The sequence below is a fragment of the Protopterus annectens genome, chromosome 8.part1 (assembly GCF_019279795.1).
Source record: "Protopterus annectens isolate FY-2018-M chromosome 8.part1, PAN1.0, whole genome shotgun sequence".
Lineage (NCBI taxonomy): Eukaryota > Metazoa > Chordata > Ceratodontiformes > Protopteridae > Protopterus > Protopterus annectens.
The window spans coordinates 235,456,682-235,475,545 of NC_056742.1; the positions used below are offsets into that span (position 1 = coordinate 235,456,682).

The 18,864-nt window shown below is 40.6% G+C and overlaps 1 protein-coding gene across 4 annotated transcripts in view; it reads left to right on the forward strand.

Annotated features, from left to right (window-relative positions):
- CKLF (chemokine like factor) overlaps window positions 1-18,864 on the forward strand; it is a 601,280-nt gene that overhangs the window by 183,468 nt on the left and 398,948 nt on the right. For all 4 annotated transcript variants that reach the window (XM_044081825.1, XM_044081826.1, XM_044081823.1 and 1 more), the window contains exon 2: window positions 6,282-6,373. In XM_044081825.1, the coding sequence (XP_043937760.1) occupies window positions 6,282-6,373 (92 nt within the window). The remainder of the gene's footprint in view (window positions 1-6,281; window positions 6,374-18,864) is intronic.

Genomic DNA, 18,864 nt, shown 5'->3' on the forward strand with positions numbered 1-18,864 from the left:
GTGTATGGAAGTAAAAGTAAGTCTGGCAAAGCCACTTGCTTCCTGAAAGCTTTTTTTACATCATGTTTTGAAAACACACCTTATATGACATGTAATATTTAAAAGCTTGGGAATATATAGCTGTAGGAATTGTGGGAATATATAGCTTGGATTGTGGGATTTGTGTTTTAGGGCCTGAGTTAAGACCAGCTGGCATAATGGCTAAGGCCCTCGGTTCCCATGCACAAGGAACAAGGTTTGATCCTGATGTCTAGCCAATGCCTGTTTGGAGTTTGCATGTTCTCCTGGTGTCTCTGTGGGGTTCCTCTCTCCTCTGAGAAACATTCTGAGCATTTCCATCTCAAACTCACCAGTGAATGGAGCTGTGGGCAGCAGCATGGATTCTACATGGTGACCTATAGGGGAAAGAGTTGTATAGACCAACCACTTTGGACATCTACCCTCAAGAAAGGAGAACATGAATCACAGACTGAGTGCAGTGGCAGGGCTAGCCACTCAATGGTATAAAATATGGCTCTAGGTGATTCGGTCATGCTGACTTACGTAGCTAAATAGACATAGGTATTTGCTGGTGATAAGTGGGTGAGGACCCATCCTACTCCAACCTATGCCAGGGACTCTTGCTAATGGTGGGAAGGGTCTATGTGCCCCTATTGGCCAGTGTGTGTCTGCCATAAAGCCCAGCAGCCCTGGGTCACTAAGCTACTGCCCGGCCAGTGTCCAGTTGCTCAGCCTGGGTTGCCAGGGGTATCTCTGCTGAATGAAGGCTGGACATAAAAGCAATCAACCTTCCAAACATGAACTAAGAATTGCTTCACTCAGTGTAGGTTCACTGACAGGATGGAGTTTGGAAGTGGATGAAATGATGGTATGGAGGAGGTTAGAGATCCTATGTATTTAAGAGACCAGATGGATGGGCAGTGAAGAGAAGAGTGCATTCTTATAGCATTTGCAGGACCTACCAGATAAAGCAGGACAACATGAATTGGTGTTGATAATGGGTGACTTGAATGCACATATTAGGGGTATGAAGACTACCTGGGTCGAAATGGATTGAGCAACAGGGATAAAGAAAGAGAGGCCATTCAAGACTTCTGTCTAGCAAATTGCTTGATAGCCAACACGTGGTTCAGAAAGACAGACAGTAACTATATCACATACGAGCGTGGCCAACATGCAACTTAGGTAGACTTCCTTCTAGTAAGGAAAGGGCTTTGGGTTAGAATCATTGATTGCAAAGCTATCCCCAGTGAAACAGTCGGCTGACAGCATAAACTACTGATTGCCACAATCAGCTGCATGAAGTGGTCAGAGAAGACTCTAAGGTCAACAGAGACCAGGCTGAAGACCTAGAAGTTGACTAGAGAGAAAGCACAGCAGTTCAAGGAATTACTCAGGACTGTAGCACCCCAAGAAGAGGAGGAGGTAGGTGGAGGTGAAGACGAATAGCAGCGGCTTAAAACAGCATGCGTGAGGACTACAGAACAGATATGTGGCTGAGCCAGGTATGGAAATAAGCTACATAATGAAAGCTGGTGGTGGAATGCAGAAATCCAGGAAGTCATCAAAAGAAAGAAAGAGTGCAGAAAAAAAGTGGGAGATACAAAAGGCAGATCAGTTTAGGAAGGAATACTGGTTAGTTAACGAGGCTAACAAACAAGATGCAATAACAAAGACAAGGGCATCAGAGGCACTCTAAAAGCTTTTGGATAGTGATTCAGTAGGTAGCATAAAGAAACTATATCAGGTTGCAAGGCAAAGACAGAAAGATAAAGAATATAGTCAAACATCCTTCATAAGGGATGCCAGCAGCAGCGTCCTTGCCAGTCCACAGGGCATCAAAGGCAGATGGAAGGAATACTTCCATCAGCTTCTGAATGAAAAAACACAGAATCTGTACTGCCCCAGACACAGTCTACAATGACAGGAGCCCACTATAGAAGAAGTAAGAACATCACTAAGCAAAATGAAGTCAGGGAAAGCAGCAGGCTCAGATTAGGTCACAGCAGATATAATAAAGGTGATGGGTGAGATAGGGAAAAGGTGGTTCCTGAGAGTACTCATCACAGTGTGAAGAGAAAGGCATATCTCAGATGACTGGAGAATAAGCATACTCATACCAGTGTACAAGAACAAAGGGGACATCCACAACTGTGGACAATACAGAGGTATCAAACTCCTGTCACACTGCATGAAAGTTCTGGAGAGGGTGATTGATAAATGGTTACACAGACTAGTAGAATGTAAGATGGGAGATGAGTAGTTTGGATTGAGATCAGGATGCAGCACAACTGAGCCAATGTTTGCAGTGAGACAGATAGTTTTGAAGAAGCTTTGGGTAGCCTTGAGGTGGTACAAAGTCCTAAAAACATTGGTAGAATTAGTGCAAGCAACTCACAAGGACCCAATAACTCAAGTACAAACAGTGTTCGGTCTCACAGCGTGCTTCCCCGTGGGAGTGGGTGTACATCAGGGTTCAGCTCTGAGCTTACCAATTTTCATATTGGTGATGGACTAAATTAGCAAACAGGTCGTAGGGAACAGATCAACAAAGTTGCTGTATGCAAACGATGTGGCATTACAGGTGGACTCTGAGTAAGAACATCAGCAAAGGATAGGGGAATGGGATTCAAAACTGAAGGCACATGGGGTGAACGTAAGTACAGGTAGACAGTGGTAATGGCAGCAAATGGGGGAAATCAGAAGAAGAAGATGAGAATTGAGATAAAAGGCAAGATAGTGGACTAAGTTAACAGCTTCCAGCATCTGGGAGGGGTGGTTGAGGAGAAGGGAAGTCGGAATGAATTGGTGAAAGATAGAATCAGAAGGGCTGCAGCCCACTTGCCAGCTAGCATGGTATATTTTATGCTTTTCTTAATACCTGATTTTGGAATGTGGGTTGCAAATAGGTAGTGTTTCCCTTTACTAGGATTTAATTTGATCTAATCAGTAGTAGTGTGCGGAGGTGGGTACTTGTTCTAAAATGCACTTTTATGGCCCTGTTTATACTGTTTGCCTTGAGTAGAGTGGTTTAAAATTAAACAATACGTACATTTTCCACACCTACTTTTAAGTATATAAAAGCTGATTTAGCATTGTTAAAATATTTCTGATTTTTTGCTACTGAGGACCACTTGTCTGTGATGAATAAAGGCTTGTTGCTTTGGACCACTACCTGGGTTTCATGATTCTTGGAAATTATTGTGACTGAACTCATCAATGAAGTTTTAAGACCACCAGTTTCTTTGTTTTTTTTTTAATTTTTTTCCTCAACACTCGTGGCGGTGAAGCTGAAACTATACAGACTCCTGTGCTTGTTAATTTTTTTATGCAGTTAACATATCACCTACACTTCACTCAGCTTGATCCTCCTCTTCAATGATATGGGTAAGAGGTATGGGTAAGAGGAATTGGGTCTGCAACGTTCACTTCATCACATCCTTCTCAGTTACATTCAGATATCTCTAATTCAGGAACCACACACTATGGACAATTAAAAGTCTAACAGCAAAAACTGTAACTTGAAATTGAGATACCTTGACAAAATAAGGGAAATATAAAAAGGAGTTGACAAGAACCACAAGTTAGGCTAAACAATGTATTGGACTACTTCAATGTTAAGCATAGAAGCTAAAAAAGTATCAATAGCAGTATAGAAAGAGGTGCCTTGTGCGATGCATGTGTGATCCAGTGCACCAATAAGTGTGGCAAAGGGCCATGCATAAGTGCTCTGGGCAGCTGTCTTCTATAAACTAGTCTAATGTCGACACTGTCTACAACAGTGGTACACACAGTACATGTATACCAGTGTATGCAATGTCTGTAATAGCCTGGTTAGTCACTTCTTGTGGGCCCCATCACCAGTTGTGTCATTCATGCTCAAAACCATTCATTTCAAATAGCTGAGGACCTTGTATCTGAATTCCTCAGATCCCTTCTGCCTGACATTTTAGCATCCATAACAAATGAGCACGTTCCTCTTTCTTTCTAGACAGACAACAACTAGCACTATACTTAATTATATTTTTGTTAGCATACTGTCTGCTATATTTACCAGTACTTGCTGCTTTGTCTAAAATTGTTTGTTCTTTAGAATACAAAATTGTATAAATAGTTAAGAAACAAAATGTATGGTACATCTAACACATCTAGGATTCTGCTAAATGCCATTATACAGTCAGTAGTTTGCATTATGGGTAACTTGCTTTTCTGGAGATCATGAACTACGTCTAACCTTCTGAATGCAGTATGTGATTTGTAGAAGTTTTATTTTAGAATATATGATGTTCATGGCAGATTGATATGTTTTTGATTTGTTTGAAAGCTTAGTTTGAGAGTTTTCAGAGTGGAAGGGGCACAGTTTGTTTTTGTACTTAGAATTTACCCACCTTTTAAATCAGTGATGTCTATTTAACACACAGATGGCAAACTCCTTGTGTGACTCAGACTGCTGAGTCATGTGAGACTATTAAATTACATTGTGTTACCCAGGAATACTGTATAGAGTAAACATAAGTACAAGTATTAGTAAATGTCATACCTCTCAACTCTTACAGCAAGAAATCTAGACAAAGTTATAAATAATGGTGGGACGAAGGCCTAAAAATAAGGACACTTTTTAAATATTGCTCTTACAAACTTAGAAAGTTGATAGAGTAACAGGTTTGCATTAGCATGAATTTTCTGAAGGACATGAAGTCTGAAACTTCATGTCCCAGAGACTTCCCATACTCTGGAACAAACTACCTATCTATATCAAAGCTCCTCATTAGCACTCTTCAAGAAAAATCTTGATGATTGGATGGGAAATAGGAAATTCACCCCGGGGATCACCTCTGTGGCTCTGCTCGACAGGGGCACAGGAAAATAATTATCTTGGGTGGCGAAAGCCAAGGTACCTTTTTGGGGTCTATATTAGAACATCGAAGTTTCAAAACTTTGAATGTTCCAATATCAACCCGTATTCAGCGAACGCTGAAAATATCGAAGCTACAGAAAACCACATTTTTTCCTAGGGAAAGAATTCGGTTGTCCATTTCTGTTGCTTCGGTATTTTCAGCGCTGTGGTGGAAAGTTACAGGTCGGGTTCAGGTAAGTGTGCGATTGAGCACAGGTTAGGTTAGTTAGGGTTAGAGTGCGGGTTAGGTATGTGTGCAATTGTATGGACGTGAGGGTTAGGGCAGGTTAGGTAAGTTAGGGTTAGGTATGTGCGTGATTGTGTGGACGTTAGGGTTAGGGAACGGGTCAGGTAAGTGTGCGATTGTGTGGACGTGAGGGTTAGGGCGGGGTAGGTGAGTTAGGGTTAGGGCGCGGGTGAGGTGAGTGTGCGATAGTGACGGACCTTAAGGTTAGGGATCGGGTTAAGGTAAGTGGATAGTTAGTGGTGTATGTATAGTTTAGTGTAGGATTAGGTGTAAGATTTTAGGTATTTGTGTGTGGATTGCTGTTTGTTTGGTGTGCTTGTGTTGTGTGTATGTGTTTTGGAACAGCAAATTCTTTCCCTAGGAAAAAATTCGTTGTTCTGTATGTTCAATGTTTTAAGTTTTTGCTGAATAGGGGTCGATATTAGAACATTCAAAGTTTTGAAACTTCGATGTTCTAATATAGACCCACCTTTTTGGCTAGGCTTATATAGGCCCTAGGGCCAATAGCTTAGAACCTACTTTATGAACCTATGAAACTCAAATGACTGTCATTATTTCCTAAGTTCAACCGTCAATGATTTACCAGAAAATCACAATTTTATGAGAAATGTCCAAAAATATGTGGCAAAAATCTGGACATTCAGCGAAAATATGTACAGTTGAGAGGTATGCTAAATGTTATCTGGTATACCACAGTTATATTAAAGGGGGATAAGATTCTACACTTCCTGTAAAGTATGTAGTAAAACTATGCAAATTCTCTGCTTGAGATCTATCTGAATTGTATTCAGATGTTGCTTTTATGTACATGATTCGGGATAGCTTGCAGCTTCTGCTGTAGGGGCAATTTATATCTGAAAGTCTTCTCAACAAAAACATAATCTGTGTATGTATGTGTGTGGAGTGTAGGAACTGCTGTGCTACACTGAAACCCATGCTTCCAGTTCATTAATGCAGCTGGGGAAGAGATAAAAAATCAGCTTCTTAAGCGGAGGCTCATATCAACTGGCAAAACTATTTTCAGTGCGCTTTCAGTATTATAGTCACAGGAAATTGTTTAACCAGGAAGCAGCCTTACTAACTGATAAATACAAAGTCATATGCTTTTTTTTTCTTATTACATGTCTGCATCTACAGTGAGCAATATGGACCGGACGTGCGAGAACACAATGGAAGTAGATGTTTCATTTCTGAAGACACTCAGAGGTGGTCTAAAAACTGCAGAACTGGTAGTACATATTATTTTAATTCAAATATTTTATTGCAATATATTTCATTGGATTTCAAGATTTAACTCTTGCATGTAGAAAACATTACAGAACATGTGTAGCAGTTTTACACAAGTAATAAAAGATCATATTTATTTCTTCTAATAGAGCTATGTATTGCTTTGTTTTAAGTCTAACACTTTCTGCTATGCTTTGTGTGTAATTTTGTTGGTGCAATTCTGTTTATATTTTTCCTTGATTTGCAAATTGTTTTTAATAAATGAAAAGTTATTGGTTTCAAATAATACAATACTGTTTGAAATATTTCAAAGGGATATTTTATATCTAACCAGATGTTAGGGGTCCCAATTACTTCTCTAAAAAACTATGTTGGCTTCTACCTACCCAATAACATTTGTAGCCTAAATTTTGATGTACAGTTCTTACAATTTCTCTGAAATGGATCTTTAACCATTGTGATTTTGCTGAAATTATCATTGTAGGTACATGTTTAATAATGATGCAGTGTTAAGGGAATGTATAAGATTATGTTCTTCCACTTCGTTTTCTATTGCTCACATAAGTTTTCTTTATTGATATTTCACAAACATGTTACATTTTATTTCATCACAGCACTAAGGAAGTATGACTTTTGCTTCTCATTTTGGTACTTTTGCAGTTATGTTATACCCTTCTAAGTTATGCAGTAGCAAGCCTCTCATAGAAGACAGGCATTATGTTATTTGCTTACACTTTAATTTTACTAACTCCACTGCCAAATAAACAAAATCTTTTGTGAGCAATCATTTAATCCTTTTAAATTCAAAATCAGTCCGAGACCTTTGTTGGGTTTCATTTAAAACTTTTTAAGGAACTGTAAAAAATGATGTTTGTTTCTCAAAAAGAGGAACATGTTTATGTTATTACAGGAAGGTGTAGCATAGGCAAGCATTTATCATATGCATAAACCTAGTAATGATATTATAAGCAGTAGCAACAATGCAGCATGTTATTTCATCAACTTGACCTGTGCAAGCTAATGAAGAATTGAAGGTTCTATAAATTATATCACACAATTCAGGTGTCATTTCTTCTGCTGAAACAGTATTTAAATCCGACAAATTCAAACACTGTATTTAGGTAATGATGCTTTTCTGCAGGTTTACTTATGAAAGGAGAACGGTAGATCCTTGATTTTTTTGTGATAAAAAACATTTTGTTGAGCTATATTAACCTTAGAGATGATAATATTAATTAGTGGTGGATGTATGGAAGTCGGGAGTGGCGGAGAAGTATGTAAGAGTGGTACAGGATATGTACAAGGGTAGTGTGACAGTGGTGAGATCTGCAGCGGGAGTGACAGATGGGTTTAAGGTGGAGGTGGGATTACATCAAGGATCAGCTCTGAGCCCTTTCTTATTTGCACTGGTGATGGACAGGTTGACAGATGAGATCAGACAGGAGTCCCCATGGACTATGATGTTTGCAGATGACATTGTGATATGTAGTGAGAGTAGGGAACAGGTTGAGGAGACCCTGGAGAGGTGGAGATATGCTCTAGAGAGGAGAGGAATGAAGGTTAGCTGGACTAAGACAGAATATATGTGTGTGAATGAAAGGGAGGATAGAGGAATGGTTAGGATGCAGGGAGTAGTATTGGCGAAGGTGGATGAGTTTAAATACTTGGGATCAACAGTTCAGAATAATGGCGAGTGTGGAAGAGAGGTGAAGAAGAGAGTACAGGCAGGGTGGAGTGGGTGGAGAAGAGTGTCATGAGTGATTTGTGACAGATGAGTACCAGTAAGAGTGAAAGGGAAGGTCTACAAAAAGGTAGTGAGACCAGCTATGTTATATGGGTTGGAGACAGTGGCATTGACAAAAAGGCAGGAGTCAGAGCTGGATGTGGCAGAGTTAAAGATGTTAAGATTTGCACTGGGTGTGACGAGGGTAGACAGGATTAGGAATAAGTATATTAGAGGGTCAGCCCAGGTTGGACAGTTTGGAGACAAAGTCAGAGAGGCGAGATTGCGTTGGTTTGGACATGTGCTGAGGAGGGATGCTGGGTATATTGGGAAAAGAATGCGAAGGATGAAGCTGCCAGGTAAGAGGAAAAGATGAAGGCCTAATATAAGGTTTATGGATGTGGTTAGAGAGGACATGCAGGTGGTTGGTGTGACAGAGCAAGATGCAGAGGACAGGAAGAAATGGAAACAGGTGATCCGCTGTGACGACCCCTAACCGGGAAAAGCCAAAAGAAGAAGAAGTGGTGGGTGTTTGGGAGTAAGATGCAGAGGACAGGAAGAAATGGAAACAGGTGATCCGCTGTGACGACCCCTAACCGGGAAAAGCCAAAAGAAGAAGAAGTGGTGGGTGTTTGGGAGTGATGTACCCTGGCACATGGGGTACAAGGGGCTTACATCCCCTTAAAGATTCATTTTTAGATTAATATCCAGTCATGATTATCTAACTGCCGTTGTGTTTTGGGAAACCCAAGAGTACTGATGTAATTGTCTATTACTTCATTTAAAGCTAGATTAATACTGATTTTGGTAGTTAATTTGATATGTTCCTCCACAACTTCTCTACTTCACTACCTTCTCCAGTCTATAGTGTGACTCTCAGTTTGTTACTATACCTTTTTGTTTCTATGCCCTAATGCCTGCCATACTAAACAACGTCAGCAGCATCCATGCTGTGATACAGATACCCAGTGTTTGTATACTGTCACAAGTCTGCATTCTTCATGCAGTTTGCTACAGCTCTTGGATTTTCAGTACTTAGATGTCTTCTAGTGTCAAAATGGACCACACGAAAACATAGGGGCTGCATTCTTTCTAAAGGTGAGAAAGTAATGCTAGGTAATTATATAACATACAGTGACCTAGATATATAGAGACTAGTTTTTCATAAAATTTTTGTCCCATAATCAGCAGGATAGTATTAACACTGACACCAGATATCGATATGATGCAAACATACCTAACTCTATCTGACATAAGCAATTACATACATCCTTGTGATGCAGGCATGAATATTCTTTGTCATTTCTTCTGTCAAAATGCAAGTGTGTGAAATGGAATAATTCAAGCATTGTGTTTCATAACTGTTGATTTATTCCAAAAATGTCATTGTCACTATATGTTTTTATCTAAGAAAAGAACAAAACAAAATACTTTTTTTCCTACAAAAAGTCTTTTTTCCTGCAAAACAGTATTTCTTTTTGTAGTAACTAATTGTGGTTTTGGAGGTGGTTACATTAAATAGCAGGAGGTGTGGGGGTGCAGGCCCCTACAAAGTGTTGAGAGGTTTTGCCCTCTGCAAAACACAGTGATTTTGTACAGATGTCCGTTTATGATTTTTGATTGAAGTTTTGTGTATTTTTTTTTGGGGGGGGGAAGTAACTTCATTTCCCTCTCTCCCTCATTCTAAGTAGAAAGAATATTTATAGCGTGCTCAGTTGCTCCTTTCTGGGCCATACTGACATTGTGTCTTGTCTTAAACCTTTAACACTGTAGTCTGAGGTAGAAAACTAACAGTGTGTCTATCAGCAAGTTTCAGAATTGATTTCAAACCATAACAGCATATCAAAGTATATCACAGGTCAGGCATTGCTGTTACTAATTAGCTATCATAACTGTCCTTTATTTTTGTAATCAGATTATGCTTATGCTGTAGGATGGTATGACCAAGTTTATTTTTTTTTATTTTCTAGTTGTTCTATCATTGCTGCTGACTGTCAATCTTGTCCCAGTGTATCTTGAGCTCACTCATTTCCCCATGCTAGGTATACTCAGTGCACAGGTGAGAGACAGCCAGAAGGCCATCATGCAGGCAACCATGGAGAATGTGTGCCCTTGCCAGCATCCCTTCAATGACAGCATTTTCTGTTAGGGCTCTAGCCCTGCCCCTAGTGACTTATGTAAGCACCTGCTTCACCACAGCAAGCCCAGTAGCTTTCGCTTGCTTGGGCATGCTTCCACCAACAAGTTACAAAGGCTAGTAATTATGGCTTGGGATCACACCTCCCAAAACTCTGGTCCTGGGCATATCAGTGCTGTACAAGTCACCAATCTGCATATAGGCTATCAGCTGACTGGAGCTACTCCTCCCCCAGGATGGGTGAACCAGTACTAGCCATTCACATCTATCCTCCACCACATAGTTCTTCTAGTAGGGTAGCCACCTTTTCAAGTACCCATAGTGTGACTTTTAATGGAAATGTTAGATTTTTGCAGGACAAATCATACCCATAACCAGCACAAAGCACTGGAGTTCACTTTTTTTTTTGTTTGAATAAAAGTTCACTCATGTAAAATTTGAGTTATTTCTGTTGCTTAGTATAACATTAAGGAGTTTTAGATATAAAATAATTGATCTCATGTTGTTAATTTTCATTCGTTCCTCAACATGTTGGGATTTGATCTGACTCAGCCGCTTTTTACAGGTCATGCCTACTGCAAACTCTCTAGCTCCTCCCTTACCCATAGTGCTGCAGCCACCTCCATACCCTAGATCTTGTTTGCCACCTTCATGTACAGATGTGGTCGCTGTCAGCTCTCAAGCATTTAGTGAGTTATAAAAGTTTTGGGGTGTTATACCTTTCTCCCTTTCTAGTGTAGTTTCTATTTTCTACTTCTTAAATTTATTCCAAGCTAACCTTCCTTACCCCTACATGTTTTTCTGAGTATCTTGATAACATTGTTTGTAGTTTTTCCCCAACTTTCTCTTCTACAGTTGCAGTAATTCTTCCTTCCATTATTGATACTTTTTCTTTTCTTTCCTAACCTTTGAAAAAAAAACTTTTCTGCCTTATACTCCTTTGCTGTTTTACAAGTATAATGGCTGAAAAACCTTCGCGTTTCAAAAACTGTAATGAGTGTGGTCACAAGATCCCTTTGTCTGATGCCCACAACTCTTGTGTTTATTATTTGGGCCCTGCCCATTTGAAAGTCCTTTGCAAAATTTGTAAATCTTTTAATCCAGGGGTTTTGGTCGATAGAAAGAATTAATTGATTTTGAAGGAACTTCTCCCTACAACTTTTTCAGAGTTAGTGGCTGGTGCTCATTCATCCAAGGCAGGTCAACAAGAGTGGAGAAAATGACTACCTGAATGTTCTGGAGCCTCTACTCCATCAGCTGATCTGAACAAGGATCCAGCCCAGAAGATCTCAAAATGGTTGGATCTGAAGACCAAATCCTCTGATCTGACTGTTTCGGATACTCAGTCTGCTTCATCAGGTCTGGTTCTCTCGGAGCCAGAAGAGCTCTCCTGGACCCATTATGGGTCCTTTCTAGACCCGGTCCCCTCTTCGATACCTTGCACCTTTTTAGAGAGGTGCTAACACTGTAGATCTCCTTCATTAGCTTCTTCCTTTTCTTCCAGGAGTCTTACAGAGGCAGATATGGATAGAATGATGAGGAAGTTTTTCTCAGCACAGATACAGATGGGAGTTCTCCCGGCTCCCATCCCTTCAGGTCAGGACACTGTCATTAGTATCACTGCACCTATCTTGGCTCCTTCTCCAATCCAACCTTTGGCTTCAAAGCCCTTAGATCTGAGCCTTCCGGGACCGTCTATATTGGATCCGAAGATGGTTGTATCTTCAGATTCTATACCTTCTCAGAATGGATTGACTCCGAATGTGTTGGAGCAGGATGACTCTTGGAGTTGAAGTTTCTTTGTCGGCTCTGAGGTGTTAGAGTCAATTCTGAATTTGTCAGAGCTGTCTATGCCTTTTGGGGCCTTGGCATTGGACAGCTCGGCTCTGACTTCTGCCTCGGTTGGGCTGCCTTTCAGAGGGAGCTGATGGTCTGGAAGCATGTTGTCTTGACTCCATCAGCTTTCTTCTCCCTGGGGTATTCTGCCTTTGAGGTAGTTGAAAGAGTATTCTCTTCCAGAATTCAGATGACTCCACCCCCCCCCCCCCCGGATCTGCCATCTGGTTCCCATATGTTTTTTGCTATGAGCCTCATCACTCTACTCCACAGGGACAGCCAACCCAAAGTCTCCAGGCTTCCTAACAGGTTGTACTTGTATCTTCCAGTACTTCTCTGGAGCACCCCACCAAAGAAGTCCCTAGGAAGAGGAAGTGCAAGAGAAGGCACTTAGACTTCCCACAGAAGTCGATCAATCACAGAAGATACTGATTTTGATGAAGGGGAAGTGTCCCCAAGGTCACCAGCTAATGATGTCTCCTTTGGAGACATTTTGGAGATCCTTAAGCAAAGGGGTGGTTAGTCTGTCATTAATTCTTCCCAAAAGGAATCAGTATTCCCGGAAGCATTTGGGTCTGGCCCATCTACTTCCTGGATGACTCCTCCCGGTGATGAGCTCATTGACTTAATCTCTCAGCAGCCATGGAAGAAACACAATTCTGTTGAGCCAGTCCCCAAGAGACCAGATAGGATCCTGGCACCACCAAAGGGCAAAGAGTTCTTGAGCAAAGGAATACCATTGCCATGGTCGTAGTGACAGCTACAAAGAAAGAACTCATGTGCAGAGTTCATCTGTTCATCCCCATAACAGGGAGTCTAGGGCATTGGACAGATTTAGAAAGCATGTTTACGCTTCAACAACTTTCACACTTAGATCGCTGAACTATTTGGCGCACTTCACCAGACTTCAGAGGGATTTGATTAAGGAACTCACCAAATCCCTCTCTGGAGCAGTAACTGCTGAGGCACAGACTTCTATTGCATCACAGTTGGCTATCTTACAGTCCATAGCAAATTCTTCCATGAGGCTCATTTCACATGCAGTTGAAGGTACCTCATGGGTGGTGGGTTCAGGCATTTCCATTAGGAGACATGCCTGGATGCACCTGTGTGATTTTGAGGAGCCCTTCAAGTCCTCCTTCATCAATGTACCTTTTGACGGAAGTTCTTTGGCTCTAAAGTTAAAGACATACTCTCCAGGTTTGAACAAGATGGTAAGGCCCTGTCTGCAGTGGGCATACATTTTTTGACCCCTCAAAGAACCTTCTCTAGGAATCAATGAGGTGGTTGGAAAATGTGGTTCAGAAAGTCTCTGGGTCCTTTCCATGATCCATGTGGAGATAGATCCCCCCCCCCCAGGGTAGAGTGGGGAATTCTAACTGAAAATGCCACCCACATGCCAGAGGAGGCCCACAGAATCAGGGGTCCAGAAATTCCTTCTTTGACAGATCTTATCAGTGCTCCTGAAAGGAGGCCCAATTTTCCACCTCTGGAGACAGTCAGGGGTCATCTATCCCTGCACCAGAGAGCCTACCTGGATATTTCAGAAGATATATGGTTGCAGAGGATTATTTCCAGAGGTTATATAATTTCCTTTTCTCTAACCCCTCCTTCAACAGTAAACAAAAATTCCAGTGTTCCACCCACTCAGAGGAAAGTAGCAACTCAAGAAATAAAAAGCTGCGAGAAAAAAGAACCATCCAGCAGGTCCCCCCAGACCAGAAAGAATCCGGAACTTACTCAGTATCTTTTTAGTGCCAAAGAAATGGGACTGAGACCAGTTTTGGATCTCAGCAATCTGAACAAATTGGTTCAGCCTACAAAGTTTCGGATGGTCCCAGTTTAGTCCATTTTGCCTTTCCTGCACAAGGACGACTGGATGTGCTCAGTAGGTCTTCAGGATGCATAATATCACATAAAAATGAACATGCAATCCAGGAGATACCTACGCTTCTGGCTGGGAGCCAGTCATTACCAATTCAGGGTACTGCCCTTTGGCTTCACCATAGTCCCCAGGGTGTTCACCAAATGAATGGCAGTATGAGTAGCTTATTTGAGACTGCATGGATTCTGAGTGTTTGCTTACCTGGACAACTGGCTCATAACCACTCTGACCAGGCATCTACTGATCACAGCATGAGATTATGTACTCCAGTTGTGCTCTCACCTATGCATTACAATCAATCTCAACAAATCTCAACAAGAACCACTCATGTCCTATAATTCATAGGAGCCTTGTTCAACACTGTATCAGTGACAGCCTCCATTTCCTTGCCAAAGGTACAGACGATTCAACTTCAAGTCCAAAAGATAATCCAGAATTCCTCACTGTCAGCCAGACTGATTCTAAAGACTTTAGGGTCGATGTTTGCTGCCATAATTCTAGTACTATTGGCATTATACCATATGAGAATTCTTCAGTTGGCCCTGGCAACTTAGCCTTTGTCCTGCCAAATCAAAATAACTCAGGCATGCGAAAGATACTTGAGGTGGTGGATTTGCTCAGAACATATTTTACATGGCCATGCCTTCATACTTCCTCATCCCAAGGCCATAGTGACTACAGATGCCTCCCAATTTGGGTTGTGGGAGCACTTCTTGGGAAAGATAGTCCAAGGTACCTGGGCGGCAGAAGAGGCCAACATGCATTTCAGTGTCCTAGAAATGACAGCAGTTTTCCTAGCATTGCAGGCCTTTCAAAACTCTCCCTTCAGGGATTATTGGGATTCAGATGGACAATATGTCAGTAGTCTGGCACATCAGCAAACAAGGAGGAATCAGATCTTGACCTTTATGTCGAGAAGCTCTGAACATGTGGCAATGGGCAGTCTCATCCAGTCGATTTCTGAGAGCAATGCACATTCCAGGGAAATCCAAGGTGATAGCAGACAACTTGAGCAGGTCTATCCTATTGCCCCACAAGTAGTCTCTCAACAAGAAAACTGCAGAAAAGATATTCCATTAATGGGGCCAGTCGTGCTGAGACTTCTTTACATCTCCGCTCAACAACAAATGCAGTAGGTTTTTTTGCCCTGATCCCCCCACCAGGGGAGTCAAAGAGAGATGCTCTCCTCCATGATTGACCCCCTGGGTCTCCTGTACGCTTACCCTCCAACTCCTATGATCCCCATGTTTCTTCATAAAGCATCTCAGTTGAAGAGCACAGTAATTCTCATTGCCCCTTATTGGCCTCATCAGATTTGCTTTCCCTTCCTTTGGCCTCATCTAGTTCATCTCCCTTGTGTCTTGGATCTAATTCCAGACCTTCTGTCTCATCTGACAGACAAGATTCACCAAGACATTTTTGGACTAAAGTTGACCACATGGTTTCTCCAATTTCATTGATAGCTAGACAGCCCAGGCTTTCCTCCCCTGTCACATTATTTTGTTTTCCCACAAAGCTTCCACTAGGAAGATTTACAAAAGTAAATGGAAAAGATTTGTTTTTTGGGTACAGCAGAAACACATCAATCCCTTTTCAGTACCAGTACCCGCAGTTCTTTAATTTTTGGCTTCTATTTTTAATGAAGGGGCCAGTTCATCAACAGTTAAAGTACTGTTAGCTGCCATTTCTAATTTTCATGACAGAGTTGACAATTCTACCTTAGCTTCATTATGAATTGGTAAGGCATTTATAAAAGGAACCTTTTTACTAAAGCCTCCCTTTAAAGATCCTACTCCACCACTGGATTTGAATTTAGTGTTACAAGCCCGACTGACTCAATCACCATTTGAACCAGCTGCAAAATGTGAATTCAAGTTTTTAATGTGGAAAATGATATATTTGGTAGCCATTACATTGGCTGGGAGAATTTCAGAACTACATGCCTTATCTTTTAAACCTCTTTATTTGATTTTTCGTAACGATAGGGTGTCCTTACAAACCAGTCTATCTTTTCTTACTAAGGTGGTACAAGGATCCAACATTAATCAATCAACCTTACAGTCTTCTTCTCAGATTTCCCCAGCAAAGGTGAATATATTTTACATTTGTTGGACGTTCACAAACAATTAAGTTTCTATCTGTACATAACTGAAAAATTCAGAATGTCGTGTCAATTATTCGTCTCCTTTTCAGACTCAAGATTGGGAAAGCCAGTTACCAAAATAACTTTAGCTAAACAGCTAACTGATTGCATTTCCTTTGTCTACAACAAATTGGCTTTATTTCTGCCAAAATCCTTGACGGCTCATTCAACTAGATCCATGGCAACCTCTTCATTATTTCTATCCAGTTATTCCATGGGCAAAATTTGTGCTGCAGCCACTTGGGGTAATCCTCATACTTTTATTACTCTTTACAAAGTTGATCTGGTCTATAGGGGAAGAGCAGCCTTTGGCTTAATTGTTCTCAGGAATATCCTTTTTTTAGAGTCTACCCAGGATTCATGTAGCTGGGGACTCTGTCCTACATGTTGAGGAACAAATAAAAATTGACAACATCAGGTAAAGTAGTTATGTGCTAACCATAGCGTTCCATCTCTGTTGTCCAGTTTTATTCTTCCTCATCTCCCTTCTCTCTGACCCCCTACCTTTCTTGCTTATGACTTCTGGAAGAATGAGAAGATACTGAGGGAACCAAAGTTTCTCCTTTTGATCTACAGATAGTGTTTTCTCATATAATCATTATCTCTTACATTGTTATTTAGCAATTAAAAGTAGCAAACAAGATCTGATGTATGGAGGGGGGACAACAGCATTATGGGTAAGGGAGGAGCTAGAGAATTTGCAGTAGCCATGAGCTGTGAAAAGTAGGTGAGTTGGTTCCAAGGACTGGATCTGAACCCACATATTGAGGAAGAATGAAAATGGAGAACACAGACGGAATGTTACGATAACTTACTTTTTGTGCAGCCATTAGAAGAAACGTATAACTTATTTTTGACCATAATATTATTTTTTACCATAATATTAGTATATTTGCAAATGTTCTTGTTTTTTTCACTGGACACATCTAACCAGATAGTGACTATAGTGTGTAAAGAGGGATAGGTGGTAACCTTATTTTGTGCCTGAGCAACTAAATGACTTTAGGTCATCTGGGTCATGGTTAAGGCTTTATCTCTCTGTGCCACAGAGCAAGATACTCAATTGTTTTGACTCGTTTGCACTCTACATTTGTTTATAATAATGTAGTTACCCACATAAAAACTGTCTTTACATACTGCAGGTGTGGGTTTTCTGGCAAAAAAAGCTGTCTTAGGTAGATGTATGGTGCTCAGGTCTGAAAAGCAATTATTGGTGTAGACTGAGTTCCTTAAAGAAAGTAGAAGGTTCATAGTCAACTAAGGCATGCTCTCTGGTTAGCCTTCTCTGCTATGAATGGTCCGGCATTCTTTGATTTTCTTCACCTAAACAAAGGCAGAGATAAAGCAAGCACCTGCAGAGCCATACACTTATACTACCACATAAACAGCAACAGATTCTGTGACAGGCACTGAATCCAGTGTATCCACTGTTTCTGGAACAGGCTGTTTTTACATATTAAGCAGACAACTCCCTCAGCAGCCTTTAAAACCAGTCTGCCTGACTGGTTAGGTGATCACAAATTGTTGTCTGGGAATTGTGAGGAATAATCTATTTAATGGGGAGTATTATTAGTCTCCATCACCTACTGAGCAGTGTGTCTGAGCTTCTTGATTGTCTCCACAGCTATAAGCTTAATAAGAACCTAAAAAGCTTTTCAAACTATCCGGGAAATCAGTTTGTCTAAAGGTGTATTAGACTACAGCCATACTTACTTGATTGCTGCATAGCAAATTGTATACTTTTTAGTTTACCTGGTATTCTGCTGATTCATATCATGCCTGTCCCAATACAGCAACCGTAACACTCTTAACCATGCTAATGTTATATCATTTGTGCTAATGCTCATTGTTTCAAACTTAAAATTCTTCCCTAAATTATATTTTTTTCTTGCACTTTCCTTTTAATGGCAAAGACCAGTCCATTAGTGTTCTTGTCTCAGTTTTTGTGTTTTAGTTTCCCACCCAAACATATGCTGTTACTAAGGGCGACTGACAAGACTGGAAAAGCCAGGCCCAAGTTCTGTTCAGGATTAATCTAGTGATAAACTGTTATCAATTACAAGAAGCACTGTATTCTGTCATGGGACAATGGAACGTGGTCAGACATCTGTGAGTCATGGATGGGGATATATTCATTTTTATCTCTAATCTATCATTTCTCAGTCAACAAATGTCATAATAAATTGCTTCCTGTTTCCTAAACACCTTAGAAAGACGGTTCATTTTAAAGTGAAGCGTATCAGTGGTTCCTTTGCTCAGCTGCGGCCTCCATGCAAATGTCTTTTTTGGCAGTGATTCACTGACTGCTGCAACCAAGGCCTTAAAAGAATTTGCAATGATGGAGAATGACTGGCATACAAACAACATAGAATATAATTTAATCAAAAACTGAAGAAAGGTCAGAGTACTCATATTCATTGTGTTTTGCTGCAGCTGGTCCTAGTGCCAGAAATGAGGTGTTCAAAATAATGGAAGGAGAGAAAAAGTTGATATTATTGTAATTATTGTGAGTCAGATGGAAATAGGAAAAGATAAAACTGACTAAAATTCACTTAGGCTATTTAGTATATGACAGATATTTGCTAAATGCAACAAGGCATTGTAGATTATGGAAAGGAAAGGACTTGTTAAGACTAGGAAATATGAAAAAAGGGTATAATTGCTTTCTATATTCTGGTTAAGGAGAATTCCATTTAAAGAGTATGTTTGCACAGCTCGATAATGTTTGTTGAGCACCTAAGTTATGACTGTCTAAAACATTGTTTGCAT